A 26,383-nucleotide genomic window follows, 5' to 3' on the forward strand; every position below is an offset into this window, starting at 1 on the left:
TACACCCTCAACACTTAATCCATCCTGTAACACTTTTCATATTACTAGCTCCCCCGTTCAAAACAATTTTAAATTGAAAACCCAACAGGTGATACATCTTTCTTTGTAGTGACTGAATAAATTTCTGTTCCATGAGAGCAGAACTGTCAAAGAATTGGATTTACAAGTACCCCCTCACAAAACTATTTCAGTAATCAGCTGTTTCCTAGCAACTGAATCTGCTGACATTTTCTCATCACAAGTAGGCAACAGGAATAAAATCGGTGTTTCACATACTCATTAGTCTACACAGTCAGATAAAAGGACAAGGCACAGTGTGTAAAACTATTCATTACTCTCTAAGCAGTCTGCACTGAAGCTTTCAAATGGGTAATTATAATTCATAATAGGATAAATGATCTCAGAAACAGGAGTGCTTACAAAGGAGTGTGGGACTATCCGGCTCTTATTAGAAATGAGGGAGAAAGAGAAAACCCCAAAGTGAACATAAAAGTAGGGTTCTGGAAATCAGAAAAAGCTCGCTCAGAGTTCAGAAATGTTCTGCATAGCTCACACTTGGCACATATTGTCAGGGGCTTTGTGCTTGTTTGTACACAACTGAAGTGCATTTCGATCCCAGTGTTTTCAACAGCACATCCAAACAAGCAGTTCTCACAGACAATTCAGCAGATCCAGACAGCCAATCTGCACAAGGCACGGTATTGGGCATTAGAGATAAGGAAGTTGACTCCAGCATAATCTTTACCCTACAGCCACTAAAGGATTCCAAATGTTCATGGAACACTGCTTGAGTGTGATCCCAGAAGGCATGAAGAGGAGAGGTTCAGTTGGACCTAGGAAAGGCAACACCCTATTCCAAAGTTACTGAACTCAAGACGCAACATTAGACAGACCCATGGCAGAAGACCCGTACCTTCACTAACAGACCCCATGAGTTTGGAAGTCTACTCCTTTAAATGAACATCTAATGCATGGAGTACTTCGGAATTTTCAAAGCACTTTCATGTATATTTACTGATTTCTTTTCAATGAATGAACTTAATGGACCAGAAATCTAGAAATATTTACTGATTTTTTTAGTTGTTCAATGATGTCAACATGTTGAGTAAATTAATATATACAAAATATATACAATATGTACATATAATACATGTGTATATACATATTCCAAACCAAATTTATCATAATGTCTGGTAAATACAGCACATCCAACACTAAAATTATTCTGTCTCACATCCCTGCTGCAAAGCATCTTCCAGAAATAACACCAGCAGTTTCCAGTATTGATTCCAAAAGAAGGTATATGCAAGATGACCTACTGAAATGGTAAAAGACATTATTAACACCTATTCGTTTCATGCCCATTTTTAATTCCCATCTTATAATGGTTACCACTGTTACAACAGCAAATATACTTTAGTTGAAGAATCATAATCAAACATTTCCTTATAGTTATGGTCCCAGTATCAGAGACCTTAAAACAGAAACCGGTACAAGGCGTTGGGTATTGCTGGGATCATGGTGGTTGAGGAGAACTGTGGAAGGAGTCTGGAACCTTGGATAGGAAAAGCCATTGAGCACTCCGACTTGTGCTGTGGGTGGCAAAGCTGGAGAATTTCCAACGCCAAGCCCTTTGGAGTACAGAAGGTCGTGAGGCGCAGGTGCCTGACACAGAGCTCTGCACTGTTCAACCCTGGTTTTGCCTTGATTTCAATGGAACTAATAGTGCCCTGATTCTCCCCTGTTAAAGGGAGAAAGTGTGTAACTACTCTTTCTAAAACAGGGTCACACCGTCTGAAATCTTATATAAACTGTGGAACTGTGCACAGACTCTGGAAACGTTAGAGAAACTGCACATTTGAGAGGAACTTTGAAAAGGACTCTGGATGTCTTAAAGAAACTGAATTGGGCACAAGCTAGTCGTTTTGGAGGAGGGAACCTCACCTGGGAAAACGCTCCATCAGACTGGCCTGCAAGTCTGTGGTGCAGTGTCTTGACTGATGATGGATGTGAGAGAGCAGAGTTCACTGTGGGTGGCACTATCCCTAGGCTGTTGCTCCTGGGTTCTCTAAGAAAGCAGGCGGAGCAAGCCATGAATGAGGAGCAAGCCGGTATCCTGCCTCCAGGTTCCTGCTGCCTACAGTTCCTACCCTGACTCCCGTCAATGATGGGCTGTGATGTGAAAGCATAAGCCTAACAAACCATTTCCCTCCCATACTTTTAGTCAGGATGGTTTGTTTTTGTTTTTAAGATTTTATTTATTTATTATGCATACAGTGTTATAGAGGACACTAGATCTTATAGATGGTTGTGAGCCATCGTATGGTTGCTGGAAATTGAACTCAGGACCTCTGGAAGAGAGCCAGTGCTCTTAACCTCTGAGCCATCTCTCCCGCCCATAGTCAGGATGTTTTATCGCAGCAACAGAAACTGTAATTAAAGCAGGTGAGGTTTGATTTCTTTTCCTGCTACCACGTTAGTTTTAAGGTCTGCTGAGCTGTTGTGTTCGGTATGGTGGCTTTTCCCCCAAATCCAGTTTGTCTATGTAGCTCTGCTATCTCCCTCCCTATAACATCCACTATGAAGTTCCTGCAGTGCTGGCATTATTTGTGTTTGTCTTTAAATTCTTTTATTTCTCCATCAATTTTGAAAGATAGCTTTGCAGTATATAACATTTTTGGTTCACGGTTGTTTACTTTCAGAGCCTGAAACATCTCATTCATTCTGGCATTTACACTTGCAAATAAAAGGCCTGGGGCAATTCTGATATTTCTGCCTATATATGGAAGTTGGTGTTTTTCTCCTAACTATAATATGTCATGCAGAATTTTTTTTTATGGTCATGTCTACTTAGAATTCTAAAAACATCATGTCTTAGAATTATTTCTTTACTTTCTATTTTTGACACAGTAACTATAAAATGTCATGGAGCAATTTTTCCCTGGTCATGAATACTTAGAGTTCCATAAGCATCATGTGAGAGGATTATTTCTTTACTTTGTGTTTTTTGACACACTAACTATAAAATGCCATGGAGAATTTCTTCTCTGCTCATATCTACTTAAGAGCTCTATAAGCATCATGTGCTTGCACCGAAACAAGTCTGGGCTGTCCATGGGATCTCTGGCAGTGGAACCAGTATTTATCCCTAGTGCACAAATGGACTTCGGGAGTCCATTCCCTATGGAGGGATGCTCTCTCAGCCTAAATACAGGGAGGAGGGCCTAGGCCCTCACCCCAAATGATGTGACAGACTTTGATGATCCCCCGTGGAAGGCCTCCCTATCCTTGGGGTGGGGGGGGGAGGGCATGGGAGGGTGGGAGGGAGAGGGAATGGGGGGATTGATATGTAAAATAAGATTGCTTCTAAATTAAAAGAAAATTATAAAAAAAAGAAAAACCAATTTAAGAGCACCAACCATAATAAAGGTTTATAATGTATCATGGAATCAGAGATAAAGAATATCAAAAGCTAAATACCTACTCAGAGCTGAGAGTCTAATTCAGTATAGACCACGAGTAAGCACACATGCAAGGCCCTCAGTTCCATCATTAACACCACATACCCACACATGGACATTATCATGGAAAAACAGGTGTTTCCATAGCCTGCCACACCTAACAAAAAGTTCATATTTTAGCCTTCCAAATGCTAACATAACTGAATGGTGCATGCTTAAGTGACCCTAGAGAGTCAATAATAAGAGTTATTTGTACCAGAAAACACAATTTTAACTCAAAAAGCACACTATATGCTTATACAACTGTCATTATACATAGCTGCATAACTGTCCTTTGACTCTGGCGTACTCTTCCACATTAAGAACAAAAAAGCATTAAAAAAAATTGACCTAGATTAAAAGCCAAGTGTCATCACTCTGAATTTCAACAAACTGAATATACTGTCATTTATTCAACGCAGCTCTTCTGGGCTATTTACTCAGCAGTAGTCTATCACTGTTTTAGAAACACTTTCTCCTAGAGCTGAGGGCACACAGCCCAGTCATTGATGACTTCCTAGCAAGCACAAGGCCCTAGGTTTCAACTCCCAACACTACAAAATAAGAACACCAAAACTTGCTTCAATGATGCCCTCTACTGACAAAAGCATAGCAATTCACAATAGAAATCTAGAGGTTGTTTCAACCAACAGCCATAGTGCTTTTAAAAACCACATATAAAGGCCATCGCCAAGCAGAAATGATTTGATGAATAACCTACAGAGGCCACTGCCATAATTAGCCAGTTATCCATTAGTGCTATTAGAAGAAGCAATAACAAAACCATGTGTGGAGATGAACACATTAAAAACCTGGGATTCCACAGTTAACAACACAATACCACAGGCAATCGAAATGTCACTATGAAAATTAAATTAACTTACTCCATAAAAGAACACAAAACACAAGATAAAGATATAAAGGGGACACTTACTGCCAGAGCCTTAGACAGCGTGGCTCTGAATTCATTCAGGATGATGGCCACAATGTCTTTCAGCGGCACATAAGCAAAGCCATCTTCCAAATAGACTTTCCTCCCTCTGAACAGGTCCAGAGCGTCAGCAAAGGGGATCTGGGTTCAGAGGGAGACAGGGAAGCAGATCAGTGCCTACTGTTAGGAGGTCCTGAGATGTCAAACGTTAAGTCAAACGCAACCCATTAGTCCCTGGAGCTCCAAAAAGAGAAAGAGGAAAAATATGTATTCCTTAAAACCAAACAGCTAGCATTAGGAAGAATTAACAGGATACAAATAAATGTTTTAGAGTACATGTTTCAAAAAAACAGTAGGAATAATAAAGAACCTAAAAGAATGTTTTTTCCTTTTAGTAATAACCTACAAATTTCTAAATTATAAACCCCAAAATTTCAAACTTCTACTTCAAAGTCTCTAAACATGTTATAGTCACATCGTGACTATTCCGATTCTGTGTCAAACTGTGTTCTTCTCAGTTTTATCTTTAAAAAGTATGTAGTGCTAAAAATTCCTTGTGATTGCAGGAGCCCAAGCAATGCCCATAAGGTTTTCCTTCACCAGAACGGCCTGGGGTACAGTCAGAACCCAACAGATCAGGGGAATGTCAGTGTGGAGGGTCGCCCAGCACTGAGTGTGTCCCGAGTGTGCCAACCAAGAGCTAGTCACACAAGGAAGGGGCTTCAGCGTCTGAGTTAAAAATGCTTTAGCAAATGTTTACACACCTTATAGACAGACTCCGATTCCCACTTAACCCCACTTAGGCTTGGCGAGGATGCAGTGATGTCCTGTTCTCGATGAGCCTTCTCTTCATCACTTATCTAAGAGGAAACACACTTTATTTTACATTTCTTCAGTTCCAATAAAGCATTTTCCTACTCCAGAGAACATTCCCCACTTTTATAAAAACATGTTAATATACTAATCATCTTGCCATTTCTGATGATTGCTAAATTATTATTACCCCTAGTGAAGGCTAAATGTGAAAGAAAATTTAACTGTAATATTATTCAAAGTTTGTTTTTTTTTTTTTTTTTTTTCTACCAATACCTAAAGAGATAAATAGAAAGATCAGCAACGAAGGGCCTATAGCTGTAGTTCAGTTGGTAGTATGCTTACTTGGCGGACATGCCTGTGCTCAGTCCCTAGCAATGCATAAACCCAGGCATGGAGGCTTATATGCCAGTACACGGGGGTGGAGGCAGGAGGATCAGAAATGGAAGGTCACTCTTGTCGACAAAATGAGCTTAAGATGAGCTTGGGCTCCATAAAATAGTCTTTAAAAATAAGAGTAGAGAAGAAAAGGGCAATAATCCGAGGGAAAGAGCCATAAAAAAGTTCAGGTAAAAGCCAGGCTTAGTGACACCTATCATCCCAGAACTGGGGAGGCTGAGAACCGTCCCATGAGTTCATGGCCAATCTGAGCGACATAGTAAGATCCTAACTTTTAAAAAAAAAAAATCTAGTTACTAAAGACTAGATGTGAACATCAACCAAATCAAGAGCTATTTATTAAAAATCTCTTTTAAAGAATGGTTTAGCTTATTTCTCAGATTTTTAGTTACATACAATACTTGAAACTTACAATATTACTTTTTCAAGGAAGTAGCATTTTATTATCTTGTGTTGATTATGTCCTTATAAAAAGACTGACAGCTATGAGTAGATACAAATTCTAAAGTTCTACACAAAAAAGAAGATGGGGCTGGAGAATTGGCTCAGCAGTTGAGAGCACTGACTGATCTTCCAGAGGACCTGGATTTCATTTCCCAGCACCTATGTGGTGGCTCACAATCTTCTGTAACTCCAGTTCCGGGGATCTGACATCCTATTCTGGCCTCCACAGGCACTGCTCAAAGGTGGTGCACAGACAGACAGACATGTGGGCAAGACACCTATACACATAACTTCTTTTAAACCTTTTATAAAGAGAACGCAACTCTCTCCCAATTAAAGGGTGAGGAAGAGGGGCTGGAGAAGATGGCTCAGGAGTTAAGAGCTCTGGCTTCTCTTCTGGAAGACCCAGGTTCGATTCCCAGCACCCACATGGCAGCTCAAACTGTCTGTAACTCCGGTTCACAGGGATCTGACACCTCCAGACCAACGCAAATAAAATAAAATTAAATCATTAAAAAAAAAATAATAAAATAAATAAAAATAAAAGGTACAGAAATGAAGATAAAAGTGGATCACAAGTGAATACTGAGAGAGATGGGTGTGTCATAGAATCCCTCATTACTCCTTACCTGCACTCCCTACAGCAACCATGACTTTCACCTGTGACTTCCATAGACTTCCATCTCCGAAACACCCTCCAGACCTTGTGTTTCTACTGGAAGACTTTACACAACTCACACATCACCTCTGCAGTTTACCACAGGCTCCCCGGCCAGCATTATTCTTAATCTATGCCTATATATTTAAATATTTCTCTCCTCTAGCGCGTACAGAGATCTTCAGCCCAAAAGACGAAAAAGCTTCGATGAATCACAATACTCTACATTAAAATCTCATGGAGAGCAAAATAAACAAAACAGAGTAGGGAGGCATCAACCTGGAAGAAAACGGTTCATAAGAACCCATCTGTAACTCAGCAGACAACCACTGGCAGCAAGAAGAAAGAAGAGAATGAATGAGCTATAAAAACTAATAGCAGACAGCCAAAAGAATCCAGAGTTTAAGGTAATGATGGCAGAGTTTTCCAATATATAAACACCATCTATGTATGTAAGAAGCCTGGTGAAACCTACAAAGGCAGGATAATTAAGAAGACTTCTACTCGAGCTGGGGATGTTTAAATCAAACAGAAGTGAATCAACAAACTCTTATGAGGAGCTTTAGGAGAGCTTAAATGAGAGAGTAGGGCTGGGGAGATGGCTCAGCCATTAAGAGCACTGACTGTTCTTCCACGGGACCTGGGTTCAATTCCCAGCGCATGCACATGGCAGCTCACAACTGTCTGTAACTCCGGTACCAGAAGTCCTCTTCTGGCTTCCACAGGCACCAGGCACAGACAGACATGCAGGCAAACGACTCACAGACATAAAATATATTTTAAAAAAAGAGCTACCTTACCAAACACAGCCCCCTTCCCAATGGCAAAATGAACCACAGACAGCAGGATGGTAGACTTAACGTGCTAAAATAAAGTATTGTCAATGCTGCACTCTCTACCTAAGACATCGTCCAATAAAGAGGACATCTGTTTCCATGGCTTTGGAATAAACAGGCATTTTCATCCAACCCCTGCTCCAGATTAAAACAAACAAGGTGCGAGAATAAAACCTAAAAATATCCTCCAAACTTGACAGCTTAACACCTGGTCATCTCTGCAAAAAACACTTGGCATTTCCCTGAGCTCCCTTGATGGAAAGTGCATGCTTTTGAGTTATTAACGCATTATTTACATAACTGTCCTGGCTCCTCAGTAGATGAAAGGGTAAGAGGCCACTTACATTCTTTTCCTGATGTTTATTTATTATATTATTTGATGGATATAGCGTTTTGCCTGCACTTACGTATGTGCCCATACAGGCCACAAGAGGGCATCAAATCCCCTGGAACTGGAATTACACATTGTAAGTGCCACGTAGGGGTGCTGAGAATCAAACCCGGATCTTCCGGAAGAGCAACAAGTGCTCTTAACTACTGAGCCAGCCAACTCTCAAGCACCCATACAGTCTTTATTGGACCTCCTGCCTGCACACCCACACTTCATCCTGTTTAGGAATATTTATTTAACTACAATGTCAGGAGCTGGGAGACTAATCTGCAATACCATAATTCATTTTACCCCATTTTTATTCTAATAGTTTAAAATAAACTATTCACTAACAAATACTCTGGGGGTTAGAGGTTAAGAGCAAGCACTGGCTGCTCTTCCAGAGGACCTGGGTTCAATTCCCAGCACAACTAACTGTCTGTAACTCAAGTTCCCTGGATCTGACACCTTCGCGCCAATTAATTATTTTTAAAAACCCTCAGCTTACATCATTAAACTTGTAATCAGTAAATATTTTAAGAGAAAACTTTAGTGAATGGTAGCATGTGTTACAAGTCACTTGAAGTTGATTCTCACATATTTACTAATCAACTAAGTGAATCACGTCTTTGAAATCTGTAACTGTTCCTTTAATTCCAAACTATCCCAAGATCTCAGACAGCTGGCAGGATGCCTGCTTCTCTATTCAGTTCTCTCTTACTGAGCTTCTCATTTTTTCTTTATGAAGCTCCCTTATGCTATCTTCTATGATAACCTTTTGGTGCACAATTAAAAACTTTCCAAACTCTATCTTCTTTGGCTCCAACTGGCAAATGTTTCCCAAAAAAAAAAAAAAAAAAAAAAAAAAAAAAAAAAGAAAGAAAGAAAAGAAAAGAAAAAAGAAAAAAAAAGAAGAGAGAGAAAAAGTCATTTTCTTTCCCAATTTTTACACAATGCAGCCCAGTAGACAACTGTTCAACTTCACTCAATTCTATGTCTTTAAACTATAGAGCGCTTGGTCATTTTCAAGTTTCTTGGACAAGAGACAGCCAAACTCTGATTAATGAAAAGCATGATGATATCTGAAGTCATCCAACTCCACCAGTTATCAGGACACGAAAGAGTATCACTTCACTAACAAACGAGGAACGTGGAGGTGTTGTCAACTGAGACCATTGCTGCAGCCATATTGATTCAAGAAAACAGAAAAGGAAATAAAAGCTCACAGAAAAATAAGGCCAGGAAAAATAAATGGGTCTGCTATTGCTTTCTCTTGCCAACTATAATAAATCAAATCTCCATCAGTTGATTTCAGTTAAGTTGGGAATTATTAAATGTACATTTCCACTGTATTCAAATTCAAATGGATACAACACTAACTTTGTCTTCTTGTAGCTGGGCAAAGGGAAGACGGTATTTAAGAGATGTCCAAATGTGCACACTGACACTGAAAACATTAGAAACCAGTTTTACGGTCCTGACAACAGTGTCCTATCTGCTGACCCAATTCAACACTTTATAAAATACCTCAAACGCTTGCAGGCGATGGATGACATGCCACTTGTCAGAACTGCGCCTCCTTTCTGCCAGTGAGATGCTAGACTCCAGGTTAACCCAGCACAGAGAGACACCTTTTCTTTTTCTCTTAACTCACAGACTAGATCACTCTAGCACCAAATTATTTTACCCTGTCGTTTCCTAAAACTAGTATTCTCAGCCTCCACGAGTGTACACACAAACACACACACACACACACACAGTGAAGTGGCTAAACAGATATGCACACTCTCACTTCATCGGAAATAATGGGTTAGGTAAGAAATCATGAAGTCCTACCTACAAGAGCGACAAAGGAGATGGACACGCTCCAGCAAGCATTTGGGCACAGAACTGACAGCTACAGCTTAACCCGCCTGAGACTAGGGAAATTCCTCTGACATTTTACCCTCCGAGTCTTTGGTGCACAAAACTTGCATATCCCCGCCATGCCTTACCATCCCAACTAGTACCCAGGTAACTTGCTGGCATGAGCTATTCCTTAAGTTAATGTCTTAATGAGCTTGACAGGTTGATTTGAAATAATGGAAGTCATCTCTGAAAGGTCCACTTAGGTAATCAGCATCTGCCTCTAATCAAACTGAAATGATTAACAAAATAAGCCCTTTAATTAGCATTTTACATAATTTAGGCAAATCCTTCTTAGTTTTAAAAAGGTGAAACAATTCATCAGTTAGAATTCCTCTAAATCTTGATTATCTCCTTTGAACTGTATTAATTATCTAATTTTACAGCATGTACAGTAAAAAAACAAAGAAATATAATTTAAATTAATCTTCACTTCTTGAAATCTAGCATTTTATAAAATTTTAGGATAGTTCTGTCCATATGGGAAAATTAATAGGAAACTCTAAAAAAAAAAAAAAACAAACTAATTCAGTTTTTTTAATCAACTCTCCGGAGTCAACCTTAGCCACGGTAAAATCAACTGGCATTCCTAAAGAAGATGGCAGGGGTAAGGGAAGGATGAAGGGCGGGGGTGGAAGGGAAGAAGAAAGCAGATAGCCAGGGAGCAGCCGAGCCTCCATCACACTATCAGCTGAGGGCTCTCTAAGGATGCCTTCTCCCTGGAGAATGGTGCTGACTCTTAAGAACTATGCATTTCTTCTCATAGCCTGGCCAGAATGTCCTTATTCACTAACAAAAGTAGGCAGGCCTGGGGTTGACAAGCAAAAGCTTAAAGGGTGGTGCAGGACCCCTACTGCATTTCTAATATGTGGTGAGCTCCATTTCTGATGAAGATGGGGGTCTCTTCTTTGACATAGACTCCAACATCTTACCGGAGACAGAAATAAGAAATTTCAAGAACAAATTTCCCACATGGCAGACAGCAACAACCTGTGAGAACTGAAATAAATCATGGCGTTGGCTACCCCGACTGTGGAGACCTCTGTGTGTGTGCCTGACCACACAAGAAATGGCAAACATAAAAGAAACATAGTCCTACCGAAAATAAAAAATACCACCTATTTTAAATAATACACAAGTTAAAGGAAAACCAGGGCAGAGAGAACTAAATATGAGTGCTCTACCTTCTAAACCCGAATCCCAGCCTGCAGCACCATCCCTGAAGAACTAAACCACAGCCCAAGTCCCGGCATTCCCTGATCAACCAAACTATTCTAAGCACCTACTCAAATGGCAATACTTTTAATACAATTTACAATGCTCTACTATAAGCACTGGGAAAGCATTAGTCTGTTCACTGACTAGAAAAGCTGTAAGGACTGCCGAGTATTGAACCCAGTCCTCAATGAGACAAGGAAGGAATCCACAGACTGATTTAAAGCACCTCTGGCTTTGATGTGACATTTACACTTACTCTACTCACCTGAAAATACTGCTATCTCTTAAAATATCAACAGGACAACCAAAATGCAGGTGTAAAAGTAAACTTCGAGCTACACAGATGTGGAACACTTCATTTCATTGAATTTACTTACTACTTAATAGCCTTCTAACCATTGCCCACAGAGAAGGCGTGTGTGCACGCACGCGCACACACACACGCACACACACACACACACACACACACACACACACACACACACACCTGCAGAGCATGAACTCCCTCTCGTTTTCTCTTCTAATCTGAATGGACCATTGGTAACTGCAGTACTCTGGCTCCCCCAAATGACAGTTCTGGAGTATACGAGTCCCTGGCACACAAGAAAGAAATGCACGCCAAGCACAAGGGGGTCCTTGAAGCCCATCTCCTTGGGGGGGAAAAAAACCTGTCATGTCAGAAATGCATTCAATTTTAGTATCATCACCTCTCATCGACCCCACTCTCAGCCTCATCAAATAAGAACATTTAATTTCAACGAAAAGGTGGAGGAATTCCTGAGTAAGAAATGGAGAGAAAATGAAGGTGGGTTCATGAGTCAGCATGAAGGGGTTAGAAGCCAGAAGATAGTCAAATGGAAGACAGACAGAACACTGCACGCTTTCTCTACTGTAGACAACCTCAATGTAAATGTAACCTCACACACACGCGCACACACACACGCGCGCACACACACACGCACACACACTCGCGCGCGCACGCACACACACACACGCACACACACTCGCGCACACACGCACGCACACACACGCGCACACACACACCCACGCGCGCACACACTCGCGCACACGCACACGGAGAAAGGGGACTCTAACGGAAGGTAATGAGGTCTAGCCAAAAGGAAGGAGGGGAGACTGGGGAGGGTTCTGGGAGTGAGGCTAAACATAACCGACGAACAAAGCATGTGCAAGGAAATGCCATAATGAAACTCATTTTATATGCTCATTAGAATATTTTAAAAGAAGGCTTTATGTAATAAATATCCAAAAGTAAAACATATATTTATCCAACAAATTAGTGCCAAGACTAGAACTGGCCAATCTTCAGAAACCCAAAAATCTAACTGAATGAATAAAAGTATCACTGCTTATAAGATCCCTTGTCTGATTTTATGTTTGTTTTGTTATGTTTGAGACAGAGCCTCACTATTCATCCCTGGCTGGCCTAAAACTCACTATGTAGACCAGGTTGGCCTTGAACTCGGGGATCTACTTGTCTCTGCCTCCCAAGTGCTACAATTAAAGGCTAACCCGCCACACCTGGCACTTCAGACGTTCAACACCATTTCCAGAGTCAGAAGTCTCAGGATCAGTTCAGTTTCTGTATGCATAATCGAGTGGTTAATAAAGAAGGTTAGTAGTACCACGTATCTGTCAAGGACTCTGTAATTCATGTAGATGATTTCATTCCATTTTACATTAATCCTGTATTTCAGTAAAAGTGCAGGAGCTTGGTCAGGATGGTAAGTCTGCTGCGTTGATTTTCCCTTAGCAGTCTTTAGCTTCACACCCGTGTGTGTGGTGTTTTGGCTCCTCTGTTTTCACCCGTGGCCTCCTAATCTGGCCTAGCATTCTGAACTTTCAGTGCTCATCTCCATTGGCCTACTTGCATTTACAAGCAACATTTTCACAAGAAATACACTGTCCTGCCCCAAAAATACACTCCGGTGTTTATATCCCCGCTATCGCCAGCATCCCATTCCCTTATCTTCTGTGCTGAGATGGGCACCAGCCTCTCTTCATAGCCATTAACCATGCAGTCTTCAGGGTGCTTCCATGAAGACCCAAGCTACTGCATTAATTCAAGCTCGCAGTCCGCCACTCAACAAACAACCCTCCTTAGCCACATTAACAGACAATGTCCTTCTGAAATCACCTGCCTCCCAGCTCTCTGCTCCTTCCCATTCTCAAGTCTCAACCTAGGCTGCTGCGGTTATGGGTATCAAAGAGATCTGTGTCACGCTCCTCCTCAAAAACCTTCACCAATGCCCTCCTGCCCTTCTAGCTAGCTAACCTCATCCTCTATTCTCTTCCATATTTTAAAACAGATTTCCCTGTCATACGGCTGTATGCCAGAACCAAGATTCACATTGGGACACATAAAGTATTTCCTTTAAGTAAAAGGGACATGTCATTAAAATAACATTAGATAAGCAAAGTGGGGTGGAAAATATTTTACGCTGTGTTACTTTTGTTTATGCTGTTGGAACATTTGTTTAATGATGCAAAGATGTGTTGCTTTTGTGTATGTTGCGTTTGTTTAACTCTGTGAAGCTGTGATTCCTTGCCTGTCTAAAACACTAAAACACCTGGTGATCTAATGATGCACTGAACGGCCAATAGCAACGTAGATGAAAGGGTAGGCGGGCCGGCAGGCAGAGAGGATAGATAAAAGGAGAAAGGAGAAAAGGAGGAAAGAGGAGCAAGATAGAACAAGGAGAGGAGCCAGCCACCCAGCCGCCCCCCGCCGCCGCCCCCCCCCCCCCCCCCCGCCACTGAGTAAGAGTGAAAGTAAGATTTACAAAAGTAAGAAAAGGAAAAAGCCCAGAGGCAAAAGGTAGTTGGGATAATTTAAGTTGAGAAAAGCTGGCTAGAAATAAGGCAAGCTAAGGCCAGGTATTCATAAGAAAAGTAAACCTCCATGTATGATTTATCTGGGAACTGGGTGGCTGGGGGCCCCCAAAAAGAGCAAAGAGTTAAGAACATAAAACAACAAAGTGGGGCTGGAGAGATGACTCAGGGCTAAGAGCACTGGCTGCTCTTCCGGAGGACCCAGGATCAATGACCAGCATCCACATGGCAGCTCCCAACTCCAGATCCAGGGAGTCTGATGCCCTCACGAAGATATGCATACAGGCAGAACACCAATGCACATAAAGAAATAAAACTAAGTAAATCACCAGCAAAGCATCTGCAGACCTCTAGGAGACCCTAGAGAGGAAAAGAAGTTACACTCTGAAATGAGATATGGAGCTATGACTGTGCTCAAGCTGGAAATGGAAGAAACGAGCACACAGAACAGCAGAAAAGCCAGCCATTGTTGATGAGGAACAGAGGGGGAAGGAGGCAGCTTCAGTGAGCCTTTCCAGAGGAACAAGATAGAACCCTAATGTATCCCTCAGGCGACCATCGTAGGCCTCCCTCCCTCGGGTCATCTTCAGGACCTGCTTACAGACAAGTCAAACAGGAAGTCCTCAGTGGTTTGTAACGACTGGAGACCCTCCAGGGCTCAGTCACCACCATCATCGTCACCATCACCATCTGAAAGGGAAGTAAGAACGGCTTTCTAAGAAGCCATCACACACCATCTTTTTTAATTACAGCTAGCAGCTAGCGGGTTCTCTGTTTCGCGGTGGCCCGTGAGTACCATGGTGCATGCATGGAGATTGGAAGGCAATCCGCAGCTCACTCCTTCCATCAGGTTAAGTCTCTGACGTCAGACTCAGCATCGGACTTGTGCACTGGCCTACTTCACTGGCCAAACCACTCCGAAATTCCTTTTACCATTAGTATTCTTCAAGACTGCTTCCTATTTTAGGTCACAACCATGAGCAGACAAGTTTAAGAAAATATACAGACTGGGAATAGAGGTCAGTTGCTAGAGTGGTTGCCCAACATTCACAAAGCTCAGGGGTCAGTCTCTAGCAGTGTATAAACCTATGTATGGTGGTGTATGCCCATAATCCCAGCACTTAGGAGGAGCAGATGGTGAAGGTTGTCTTCAGACACATGGGGAGTGCCCCAAGAGAACCTATGCCTGGAAAAAAGTATACAGATTCGATCCCAAGACCAGAAAGAAGTCTCTCTCTATGAGTGGCATAATCCCAGGAGAAAAGCATCATTGTTACAGGCACTGAGACGATGTCTCCAAGGAGAACAGGACTGTCCTTCCAAAGGACCTGAGAATACACAGCCGATCCTGAAATTTCTCTTGAGGAAGTTGGCTCACCTACTCCACTGGGATTCTGGGACATGATGCATTCGCCACAGCAAAGAGCTATCACCTGCTTAGGAAGGAGAGCACAGGAAGCATACCACCGTCATGCTGCTTCTGACTCTTCATCTAATGTGCTCCAGCCTGCCAATGGTACTGTGTGTTTGTGGGACTGAGAGTTTAAGATAGTTTTTCACAAGAAAATACAAGAGCTTCCATCTAGAACTTATAAGAACAATGCATCTGGGATGGCAGCTACTGTAGTGTTCTTCAGCTAGACAGTAGAGATGGGGGTCACTGTGGGACTGCAAGGCCTGGGTACTTCTAAGCTGTTCTTCTTTAAATGCATTAACACTGCAAATACACTACAAAGCTAACTACAATCCCAAAGCAAAATGCAGAGGCGAGCGTTTCATGTTGACTTATAAAGCAATGCTTGGCACTCAGTTCAGTAAGTGGAAACGGTAGCCACGTAAACATAAAGCATCATCAAGAAAGAAAAGGGAAAATTGAGTTACCCAGAACTAGCTAGTGCACTGTAGGCACTCCTACATCCTGTCTACTAAATGCCAGTCATACCCACTAAAAACGCCATAAAGCTGTCTAGATGATCTATTGGAAAGACGGTATTCTATATGTTCCAGAACCCCTGAACTAGCCAACAAGCCATTCTAAAAAGCCCAGTGTACAACAATGAGTCAGCCTCCCATGATAATACCTTCTTCTTATGACTAAAAGGAAAGCCTACCCAAGTCCTTACCTGGGCTGTGCCTCACGAATTAAGTTTGATTATTCCCAACTGGAGCACAAGTCTGCTGTTTGGGTTTCAGTTTACAATGATCTTTGAATACTACATGAGAAAACCACTGGCCATGAGCTAACACATTCAAGACTGTTTTAAATAGGCGAAGTGAGGGCTGAGGAGGAAGTGTGTGTTGCACAAACATGAGAGAGACCTGAGTTCAGATCCCCAGCATCCACATAAAAGCTGGATGCGGGGCACAAGTCTCTTATCCCAGGGCAGGGAGGCAGAGACAGAAGGGTCCCAGATTTGCCGGCCAGCCAGGCAAGATGGATCAGTGTATTCAGGTTCAGTGGGAAACCCTGTCTCAAAAATAAAGTGGAAAGCAATAAATGGAGGCAACCAAATTTGGTATGTGACTTCCACAGCCAAGCACACCCATACCCACACAGAAAATGAAATTCTGAACAGTGAAGTTGTACAGTTTCCCAACAGATGTTACACAAAGGTTGGGGAGCGCACCTGTGGTGTATTTAATATACTTAGCTTCTGACGAGAATTATTAGTTAAAAGAAAGCATTTTAGCAAAATTACGGTTAATGCCTTAATTCCCAACATAAATGTAAATCTCTAATCTCACACCTGTGTTTGCATATTCTTTTTGATGAGCCCTGTCACTTTAAATGTCACTTCCTTTCTGTGCAAGTTAAGGACAACCTGTGACAAAAAAAAAAAAAAAAAACTCACTGTAGCCTTAGAGAAATGAAGACAGGAAATACAAACAAAGAACACAAGCACTTCAAATTCAGGTAGACTCTAAGTGTGCCAGGAAGGCATCGTCAATTGTGGAACTATGATAGCCCTGTGGCTCTCTACTCTCTACCATCCCCATGCACCGTCCTGTAAAGCAGCAAATTCCAAGGCCTCCATCTCGCGTGACAAATGCCCTAACTGTTCTCAAACCCTAGCTCTGCTCCTAGTCTGAAAACGTTACCAATTCCCTGTTTAGGGGTAGTAGTTTTGAAATGCAAACTAGATACTCGGAGAAAATTGAAGGTAGCATGCACACTTCTGGGAAGGAAGTGGTAAGCCTGGAGAAAAAGGGAAAAGGCCGACAGGGACCTGTGGGGCCCTGCAACCCCTGAGGCGGAGAGGGGACGTGAGGAGGAGCTGGGGGGGAGGGATGCAGGGAGGGGAAACTACGGCGGGAATGTACTGTGTGAGAAGAATCTATCTTCAATAAAGACTGTAAGTAAGCACGGTTGTAGGGCTGGGGAACGAGCTCAGCAGTTAGAAGCACTGCTGGCTTTTCCAAAGGACCGGTGTTCGCTTCCCAGCATTCACATGGAACTCCAGTTCCAGGGGATCCATCCTGGCCTCCATAAACAGCGGGCGCACACATCCGTGCAGGCAAAATACTCATGGGCAGAAAGCCCACCAGACCACAACGTTACACAAAAACCCTTAGGCAACTACGGAATGCTGAGAGTAGGAGGAATAGTTCTCCCTAGGAAAGGACACACTAGTGCTTTTCCAACACCAAATAGTCAGTCCTGAACACACATACACACATCACATCACATGTGTGTCTGGTGCCCAAGGAGACCAGACGAGGGCATCAGATCGCATGGAACTGGTGTTACAGGCAGTTGCGAGCCTCTTACATGAGTGTTTGGACCGAACCCAGGTCCTCTGCAACAGCAGCAAACGCTCTTCACTCAACTACCTCTCCAGTTCCTAAATATATTAATTCTTTAAAATATATATGGTAATGTGTTCAGATACTCTAGAATAAAAAACAAGCATCAAGAACAATTATTCTTCCAATTTTCTGATAGAAATCAGTAATTTCAAAATAGCTTAAAAAAAAAAAAGAAAAACTATTTCTAGTAAGAAAAGATAAATTGGGGCTGGAAAGATGGCTCAGCAATTAAGAGCACATACTGCTCTTCCAGAGGACCTGGGTTTGATTCCCAGGACCTAAGTCGGGCAGCTCATGACTGCCTGTAACTCCAGGCAGTCTAGCCTCCCTGGGAATATCCCATGCACAGACACACACATACACGTGACTAAAAGTAAATAAATATGGTAAGTACACTGTTGATGTCAGCGATAATGGATGTCACTAAAGACCAAAGCTAAAATCAAAGGTGAAGCACTAGGTTTGGGTCCGGTGTCCTGCGTAAATGACTTCCCGGACTTCTACATACACGGGGTTATTATGTGAGGGCACTGATAAGAGAACTATGCAAAGTCTCTCCCTAGAACACAGCAGACCCTGCATGTGTGTTCACTCTCCTTACGCAACCAAGTTTGACCAAACTGCATCAGTAAGAAAGAAAGAACCAGTCCTGAAAAAGCAAGCAGCTGTGGCCTCTTGGGGGGCACTAACAGGACAAGGACCTTCCACCTACACCAAACCAAGCAGCCCCATGCCAACTTAACCACTGGAACTTTCCAGAAACAATCATTCACAGCAGCACAGATCCACCTGGGACATACTTCCTACTTCTCCCCACAATACCTCTCCATGCTAAATTCCCAAAACATTTCTGTTTCGTATAACTGCAAAATGTAGCTCACTCAGATTCACGATTCATCTGCAAAAATGACTAAATGACTTCTTAAAACTATAAACTATCCAATCAGATTTTACAAACTGACTTTCAAAATGAAGCACAACCTTCTCTAGGCTTCACGATGCTGTCAGCCAATTTTCTTTTCTTTTTTTTTTTTTTTTTTTTTTTTTTTTTTTTTTTTCTTTTGGTTTTTCGAGACAAGGTTTTCCTTTCTGGGTTGCTTTAGAGCCTGTCCTGGGACTCACAGAGATTCCCCCTGCCTCTGCCTCCCGAGTGCTGGGATGAAAGGCGTGAGCCACAAACGCCAGGCTGCTGTCAGCTCTTCCTTAAGCCGGGTACCTAACATAGAGTCTGGACCCTGCTATTAATATCAGTACTTAGGAGAAAAGGAGAAGATCAAAGGGAGAATAATTTCAGACAACTTAAAAATATATGCACAAGTCAGACAGGGTGGCATGCCTATAATCCCAAAACTCAGTAGACAGCCACAAAGACTGCGCTAAATCTAAGTCTGAACTCTATAGCAAGAGTCAGTGCCTCAAAAACAAAAGTAGAATGAAAGGAGGGGAAAGTAGAAAAAACATTTATTTATGTGTATACACACACACACACACTTACAGCCTCAAAATGCAAATGGCTGTCCTTCAGGAAATTCTGGACTTTATCCTTGGGTAAAATACTGAATCGAAATCGAAGCAGATCCATTTCTTGTTGAATAAACCATCGTCTAAGTTCTTCACTGGAATGGAAACCGAAATGGGAATAAGTTAAAAACCCAATAATAACTAGATTCAAGAGATTTTCTGACAGGGCATTCAAGGCAAGTCAGGCACGGTGAGAGCGGTCAAGAGCAGACCGGTCCTCACAGGAGCAAAAGGGGTACGCAACATCACCGCCTGTGTACACTGGTCCATCTGAGACAGAAGGTGCGTACTATAAACCACCACCTTCCACGTGGACGCTGGGTGTGAGGCCCAGGGGTGTCGTGAGGTGCTCCTTTCTCTGTGGTGGTTTTGTCCACATCAAGTAAACACCAAAATCTTCAAAGTCATTTTATCTCTGAACAGGTTAACATGAGTAAACTTTGTCAGCTAAAAGGGTAAGTTTTACAGTAAGCTTCGATATTTTTTCTGGTCTGGGTTTCTTGTTGTTGTTTTGTTTTGTTTGCTTTTTTATTTTATTTAAATAACTTCATTTCCCCCCCCCTCCCTCTTCTCGTCCTGGTCACCTCCCTACACACCCTGTTACCCCACCCCAAATTTCAATATTTTAAAGCAAAAATAGACTAATCCATAAGACAAATACATAGCTGGCATTCGTGCGACATTATGTAATAACTACTGCATGTAAAATATGACTTCATTTTTGTGCAGTGACTGTTAGAGACTTCTAGTAATTTAGTGGCTGTGTGGGTTATAGAAGTTTACATACTTTTCTATAAATCCAAAACTAACTTTGAAGCCCAGAGCCAAACCTGCTACCACTTAGGATCCAGTGGGAAGAAGCAATTTAAAATACTCAGCCCATAACCTGATAATAAAAAGAAACAACCATAGCTCTGATAGTTGACCAAATATTATTAGTAAGGGGGGAAAGTTAAACTGTAAAAAAAGCAATTAGCTCCTTCTTCCTCTGGGTGGCAGCATTGAGTTACAAGAATCCAGCTATATTTCAATAGGCTCCAACATCTCAATTAGAAAACTTTAATCAAATTCAAGCACAATTTTGAATCAATGTCTCTTAGTAATAGTACTTTTTTTTTTCTTGGAAAAGTATCAAAAGTTGTCTTCCTAATAAAATCCCTTATAAATTTAAATCCCAAAATCTAGGGCTTCTCTCATTCGGATAAAACTTCACTCCGGCAAATATGCAATAATTTTTTTCAGCATTTTCCAGTATAACGACTTATTTCAAAGAATGCACAATGATGTTCAGGCTGTGATATGACATGCTGGTTCCCCCGATGTCATTCTGGGTTTTCCTACAGTCAGTTCAAAAACATGCCAACTTCACATGAACCAATTTATACCCAGAGATCAAAACCAAGAGTGAATTTAAGTGTATACTCACGACTGGCAGTACGCGAGGCGCAAAATAAAGTGGGAAATATGATCCCTTCTTCGTGGTTCATATTCATCTTCTAGGCTCTCCTTGGAAGCAAAACGACATGAATAAATTCACGTATTAAAATGACAGAGGTGTAAAGAAATGCTGATCCAACATAGCCAACGGTAAAGCAGAAGTTTTGAAAACACGTTTCCTAATATGCTTTCCAGGATATTATCATTTTATTTCAACTACAACCAGGTAAAACTGAGAGCTGCACTGTTTCACTGAAAGCTCCTGGGATGGGCCCAACTATTTTCTTCAATCTCTCCCCTAACTTTACCCAGCTTACACCCAGGTCTAAATTAAAATATAGAGCCACATTCTACAGTCCTATCTTCAAATACTGAGGACTTCTAGGGGGAAAAAAAACATACAACTATAGGAATGTGAACTATACAATTCAGCGTCTAGCCTCAATACACAATTATCGATGTCAATGAATTCTTATCCAAGCCCAGGCTAGTGAGACCAAACACATGCCTGGCACTTATCTAGGTACAAGCACTGTTCAAGGCATTCTGAATGTACAAACATACTTCTAAAACTGTGTAATGAAGGTTCCTGCGCCCTAACTTGACAGATGAGGAAGTCGAGGCACTAAGTGGTCAAATAACTTTTCAGAAGAAAGTTCTTCAGCTTTCCGTTACACTAACAAAATAGGAGAAATCAGACTTTTAAAGGGAGAAAGGTTCACTCCTGGCTCACAGATTAGATGACTGTAGTACAGTCATTTATTCTGTTACTTTGGGGTCTGTGGCAAAGCAGAGCTTTGGGGGGGGGGGGGGGCACACACTGAAGCAGAGCTGCTCATTGCACACAAGTGGCCAGGAAGCAGCCGAGCGTGGATGAGACCAGGGTCTCACTATGCCCTCAGCAGACGCCTCACTCTCTCCTCGGAAAGATTTCACCTCCCTTCAAATACACCAAGCTGAGGACCAAGGTTTTCAACACTGGGGCCTAGGGAGACACTCCACTTATAAACAGCCAAGCTGCTTGATATATAATCATCTCCTTCCTCACTTCTTAGAAAAGCATCTGTAGTCTTCGCCAACCGGCCCAAGGCCTTGTAGTGCCTTCCCCAACAGCATTAAGAGTGGGTACCACATGACATGTTGCACCTCCCCTTCCATCTCCATGGACACAGCATCTGTTGCCTCCCCTTCCATCTCCATGGACACAGCATCTGTTGCCTCCCCTTCCATCTCCATGGACACAGCATCTGTTGCCTTCCCTTCCATCTCCATGGACACAGCATCTGTTGCCTCCCTTTCCATCTCCATGGACACAGCATCTCACCTTCCTTGTTCAATAACTAAAACCTCCAACTCATTTGCTGTGACCTGATGGCCCTTGGTAGAAAAATGATTGTGGAAGACATCCTAGTGTCAATCCCTGGCCACTGGTCAATCCACAAGCGGCAAAATGAGCATACCTGTGTGCATGCATACATCACTCACACAAATAAAAAAATAAACACACACGTACCAAGTATACCTGTGTGTGTGTGTGTGTGTATGTGTGTGTATCTGTTACCTTCTCTGTTCCCTAACTATATTCTCCCCTACATCTCCCCTGTAATTTTAGCTAAACATCTAACAAGAGTATCCATACCCACCTCTCTCCTCCAACAGCTACCACTATTCTGGTTTATGCCCCATCTCCAAGGGCCCATCCAGATGCTAACTCCGCTGTACACTGCACAACCAATCTTACGTGACCTGCTTAAGTTTCCCAAACTGTTAGGATCAACTAGGCATTTTGCCCGTCCCAAACAAAATGCCTAGTTAAAATCCTGGCTCGACCATTTACCATCTTATGAGCATGAAGTATAAGGAAACACGGCCTTCATCTACAAAAGAGGACGGTTACGGTACCCAGCTCATAAGCAATATATTTACAGCCAGATTCAGCACAAAATAAGCATAACACCAGCGGCTGATGTCGTTTTCTTGTGTTGTCATTATTAACGTGACCAATATTATTCATTCAAACACCAACCTTCTGTGACGCTTAATTCTCAGTTCATCGCCTCGTTCTCATCAAGCAAATTCTCTGTCTCCTTCCCAGACTCCTCCAGTCCATGCGCCTTAAAAAAGACACCGGTACCCTCTTCCTGTCCCCATTACCTTCCCCAGTTATTTCCCTGTGAATTCTCACTCAGTCTCGTCGACTGCAACCTTCTCAGAAGCCTACACTCCCACCAAACACGCCTTCTCCACGTCTAGACTTGCATATAAAGAAGCCCACAAGGCACTATCACAGTGGTGTTCAGAGCAAAACTCACCATCTTGGTTCCGGGACTAGCTTCCCTTACTGTAGGTCACACCATAAAGTAGCAACACCATTTGGAATGTCACCCACAGACTCCTGCTTCAGCATTTGGTCCCCAGCTGATGGCATTAGTCTGGCAGTTGTAGAGTCTTTGGTCACTGGACCTCACTGACTACAGGAGGTCACTAGGGGCAGAATTAGAAAGGTTACGCCCACTTCTGGTAGTTACTCTAATTTTTGCTTTTCTATCTGCCACAATGGGGTTAGGAACCCCAAGTCCATGCTGCCACCATTAAGAAATCTGCTGTGCCTTCACCATTATGATGAAGTATGACCTCTAAAACCATGGATCAAACCTCTCCTCCCTTAAACTATTTCCATCAGCTATTTTGTGATCCTATAAGAAAATTAGCTAGTAGGCTCTCCTAAGTAGAGTCCTGGGTGCTGTAAGTGCTCTCTCTCTCTGGTTTCCAGGTGAGATTAGCCACTAAAACCTTTTCAGTCTACACCAATATCTCTCCTCAGTCATCCCCATCTCTCATAAATTCAAACTCTCTTCATTCCGGACTGCTATGCTCTCCCTGTCCAAGATGACCCTATGGACCTGCTGTTGGCAATTATCCTAGCAAAATTAAAAATGTTAATGATGCCTGTCAAGGTGCGGTTCCAAGCCAGATGTGGTGCGGTTTCAAGCCAGATGTGCTGCTGCACAGCCGTTACTCAGCACCTCGGAGGCCAAGGGTCCATAGTGCAGGGCCAACCTGGACTACATCGCAAGGTCAAGGAACGCTTAGACTGAGGAACAACCCCCTCCTCCGGGGAGCCTTCTAAACCGACTCCCTGTCTGAGACAGGCGACTGCGCGTGCTCCTGGAGTAACCAGAAAGAAGCAGCATGCATCACCCTGTATGACACAGAATGCAGGCAGCCTCTATAGTCAGTCATGGAACAATGCCCAGGATAGTGCTGCAATAAGAAATTAACAGGGCAGAAGGACAGCAGTCCTGAGGACCATTCTCCCTCTGTACCTTCCTACTACTTACTCTGTAGGAAAACTTGAGTTTTCGGATCTCAGCCTCCAACTTGCTCAAGTATTGTTCTGTTCCCTTCACATAGCTCACACCAAGATTCTCAATTGTTTTTAGCACTGGGGACAAAAGATTAAAAAGCAAGTATTAATCCAAGATAAATTAAAAAAAAAAACATAAATCAAAGATAAACCTATGGACAGCCATTCTCTAATTCTTTGTTCTTAGAACATGACAGCATGTCAGCCACTCCCCCCCCTTCACCCCCCCAACCTGCTCCCAACCTCCTCACATCCAAATACTCACCAAACCCTGTAACTGAGACCTCCTTTTCATCTCTCAAGTCCTTCCCTTCCTACCACTGCCATTGCCAATACCTTAAAACCGGGCCCTTGCCACTTCACCCCTTAGGTGGCAAACGCCTTCCAGGCACCACCTTGAGAGATGTCTGACGCCGCTAAGCTTTCTATATAACCTGTCTTCCCTGGTCTTCACTCACATTGGACAGTGAGGAGCGCTGTCTCCTGTGTAAGCAGCTCTAACCCTGCTGCTCTAAGAAAAACTAACAGTATTTCCCATCTCCTGGCTATTCCAGCAAGAACATTCTGGAACGTAAACTCTGGAGACGGTGCGGGCACCACACACAGGATAAGAGGCTCCAGTTCAGTGGTCACCCCCTTCTTACACTCAGCCCCTGCATGATGTAATATGCCTTCAGACACCCGCTTCTCCACTCATCCTGAACTAAGTCACTGAAAGCCACAGCTCTCGTTCACAGCTCCAAACCTGTGCAGAGACCCATTACCTCAGTCTGGACAAGCCTTTCACTTCTGTTGGGAAAGCCTTACTTTCTACTCGTTTCTCCAGAAACCAGACCAAATTTCAACTTCTCTAAGAAGCCTCGCTTAATTAGACTAAGCTAGTTACTGTCACTTTTATGCCCCAGGAGCATTAATATCTCCTTCTACCAAAGCAGAAAGGAATCTGAAGCATCTACTCTACACCTCTCTCTTTCTCTCTCTCTCTCTCTCTCCCTCCCATCTTCCTTCCCTCTCTCTCTCTCTCTCCATAGTAGGTACAGTTTCATTCCTCATCACAAAGTCCCTGACATCTGAATAGAATAACAAACCCTCAGCAGCAAGTCACCAGTGTGCATCCAATGGACTGCTAAATAAGGATAAAGTGCCCTCATTCATTCCCACAGACGGTAACTGCGCTTCGCAAGAACGCAAACATTTGAATTTAAATGCTACTTACATTTAAGTCTATCGACAGCCAAGTTTTCAAACTCTATCAAAGATATGTTTTCAGAGGGTGGCTGCAGGTAAAACTGAAGGCTGTGGGGATAACAAGCATTCCTCTGGTCACCTGCCAATCTCAGCTTCTTCCGAATCCTCCCTGAGAACTGCATCTTGACCACCTTCTGAAAGTAGTGAATCAAAAAGAAGTTTAAATGATGGGGAAACCGTTGAGACGATGGGAGAGTTGAGAACAACCAAACAGGCATGTGCCTACACACACAAAATACGGACTGCTTGCACGGACCATTTAAAGTTAACTACACCTGGGCGATGTCCTGTTCTCTACACACATCTGAAAAGGCGGGGGCGAGCGAGGGGAGGAACTGAACTCGGAACGATGCAGGTGGTGGCCCATTTTGCAGGAGGGAAGTCAACCCTCGGACAACTGCGAACCCACGACTAGACCGGGTTTTACTGGGGGACCAGTCCTGGAGTCAAGGGAAAGAGAAGTGGACTCTACCCGGATAAGAGACTTACTCCCCATCTTAGAAGCCCGGGTGAACAGACTTGTAAGTCTAGCCTTGGAATCCAGCCTTCCAGTTCCCGCCCGGGCCCCGGCGCCCTCCGGGGGCCGCCGTCTCTCCCCGGCCCCCGAACCCCCTAAACATCACCCGTCACTCGGTCTCACCAGGCCAACTTGCAAACTTTCAACTCCACCGCTTCTCCGTCCCAAATAAACCCGCAAGATTTTCTTGAAGCAGACGCCCGCGCTGACAGCTGCTCTTTCCCAGTGGCGGGAGAGTTCATTTGGAACCGGAAGCGGAAGTGTGGTGCACCGGTCCCACCCCCTGGCGTCCCGCCCACCGCGGTGCAGCGGGAGCTGGGTGGGGATGGGTGTGTGGGTTGCTTTGCTTTGCGTTGCTCTGCTTTGCTCCTGTTTTGTTTGAGGAGGTTCGATCTTTCCGAGGTGGGGTCTCCCACTGCAGCCAAGTCTAACTTGGATTTGATGGCGATCCTCCTGGGGGTCACGGGCTGAGCCACAACGCCCGGCATGAAGTCCTTCCATACCAGTGTCTGTGGATTTTGTTTTGCAGAACTTAACGCTGGCCCTCGGTGCGTGGAGGCGG

The 26,383-nt window shown here is 43.1% G+C and overlaps 1 protein-coding gene across 1 annotated transcript in view; it reads right to left on the reverse strand.

Annotated features, from left to right (window-relative positions):
• Prim2 (DNA primase subunit 2) overlaps window positions 1-26,093 on the reverse strand; it is a 141,896-nt gene extending 115,803 nt beyond the window's left edge. The window contains exons 1-7 of the mRNA XM_051204451.1: window positions 25,945-26,093; window positions 25,273-25,438; window positions 24,031-24,134; window positions 20,679-20,758; window positions 19,227-19,347; window positions 5,196-5,291; window positions 4,435-4,572 (exon numbers count right to left, since the gene is read on the reverse strand). Of these exons, the coding sequence (XP_051060408.1) occupies window positions 4,435-4,572; window positions 5,196-5,291; window positions 19,227-19,347; window positions 20,679-20,758; window positions 24,031-24,134; window positions 25,273-25,426 (693 nt within the window). The 5' untranslated portion in view covers window positions 25,427-25,438; window positions 25,945-26,093. The remainder of the gene's footprint in view (window positions 1-4,434; window positions 4,573-5,195; window positions 5,292-19,226; window positions 19,348-20,678; window positions 20,759-24,030; window positions 24,135-25,272; window positions 25,439-25,944) is intronic.
• Between the last annotated feature and the right edge of the window lie 290 nt (window positions 26,094-26,383).

This window comes from Phodopus roborovskii, unplaced genomic scaffold (genome assembly GCF_943737965.1).
Source record: "Phodopus roborovskii unplaced genomic scaffold, PHOROB, whole genome shotgun sequence".
NCBI classification, from domain to species: Eukaryota; Metazoa; Chordata; class Mammalia; order Rodentia; family Cricetidae; genus Phodopus; species Phodopus roborovskii.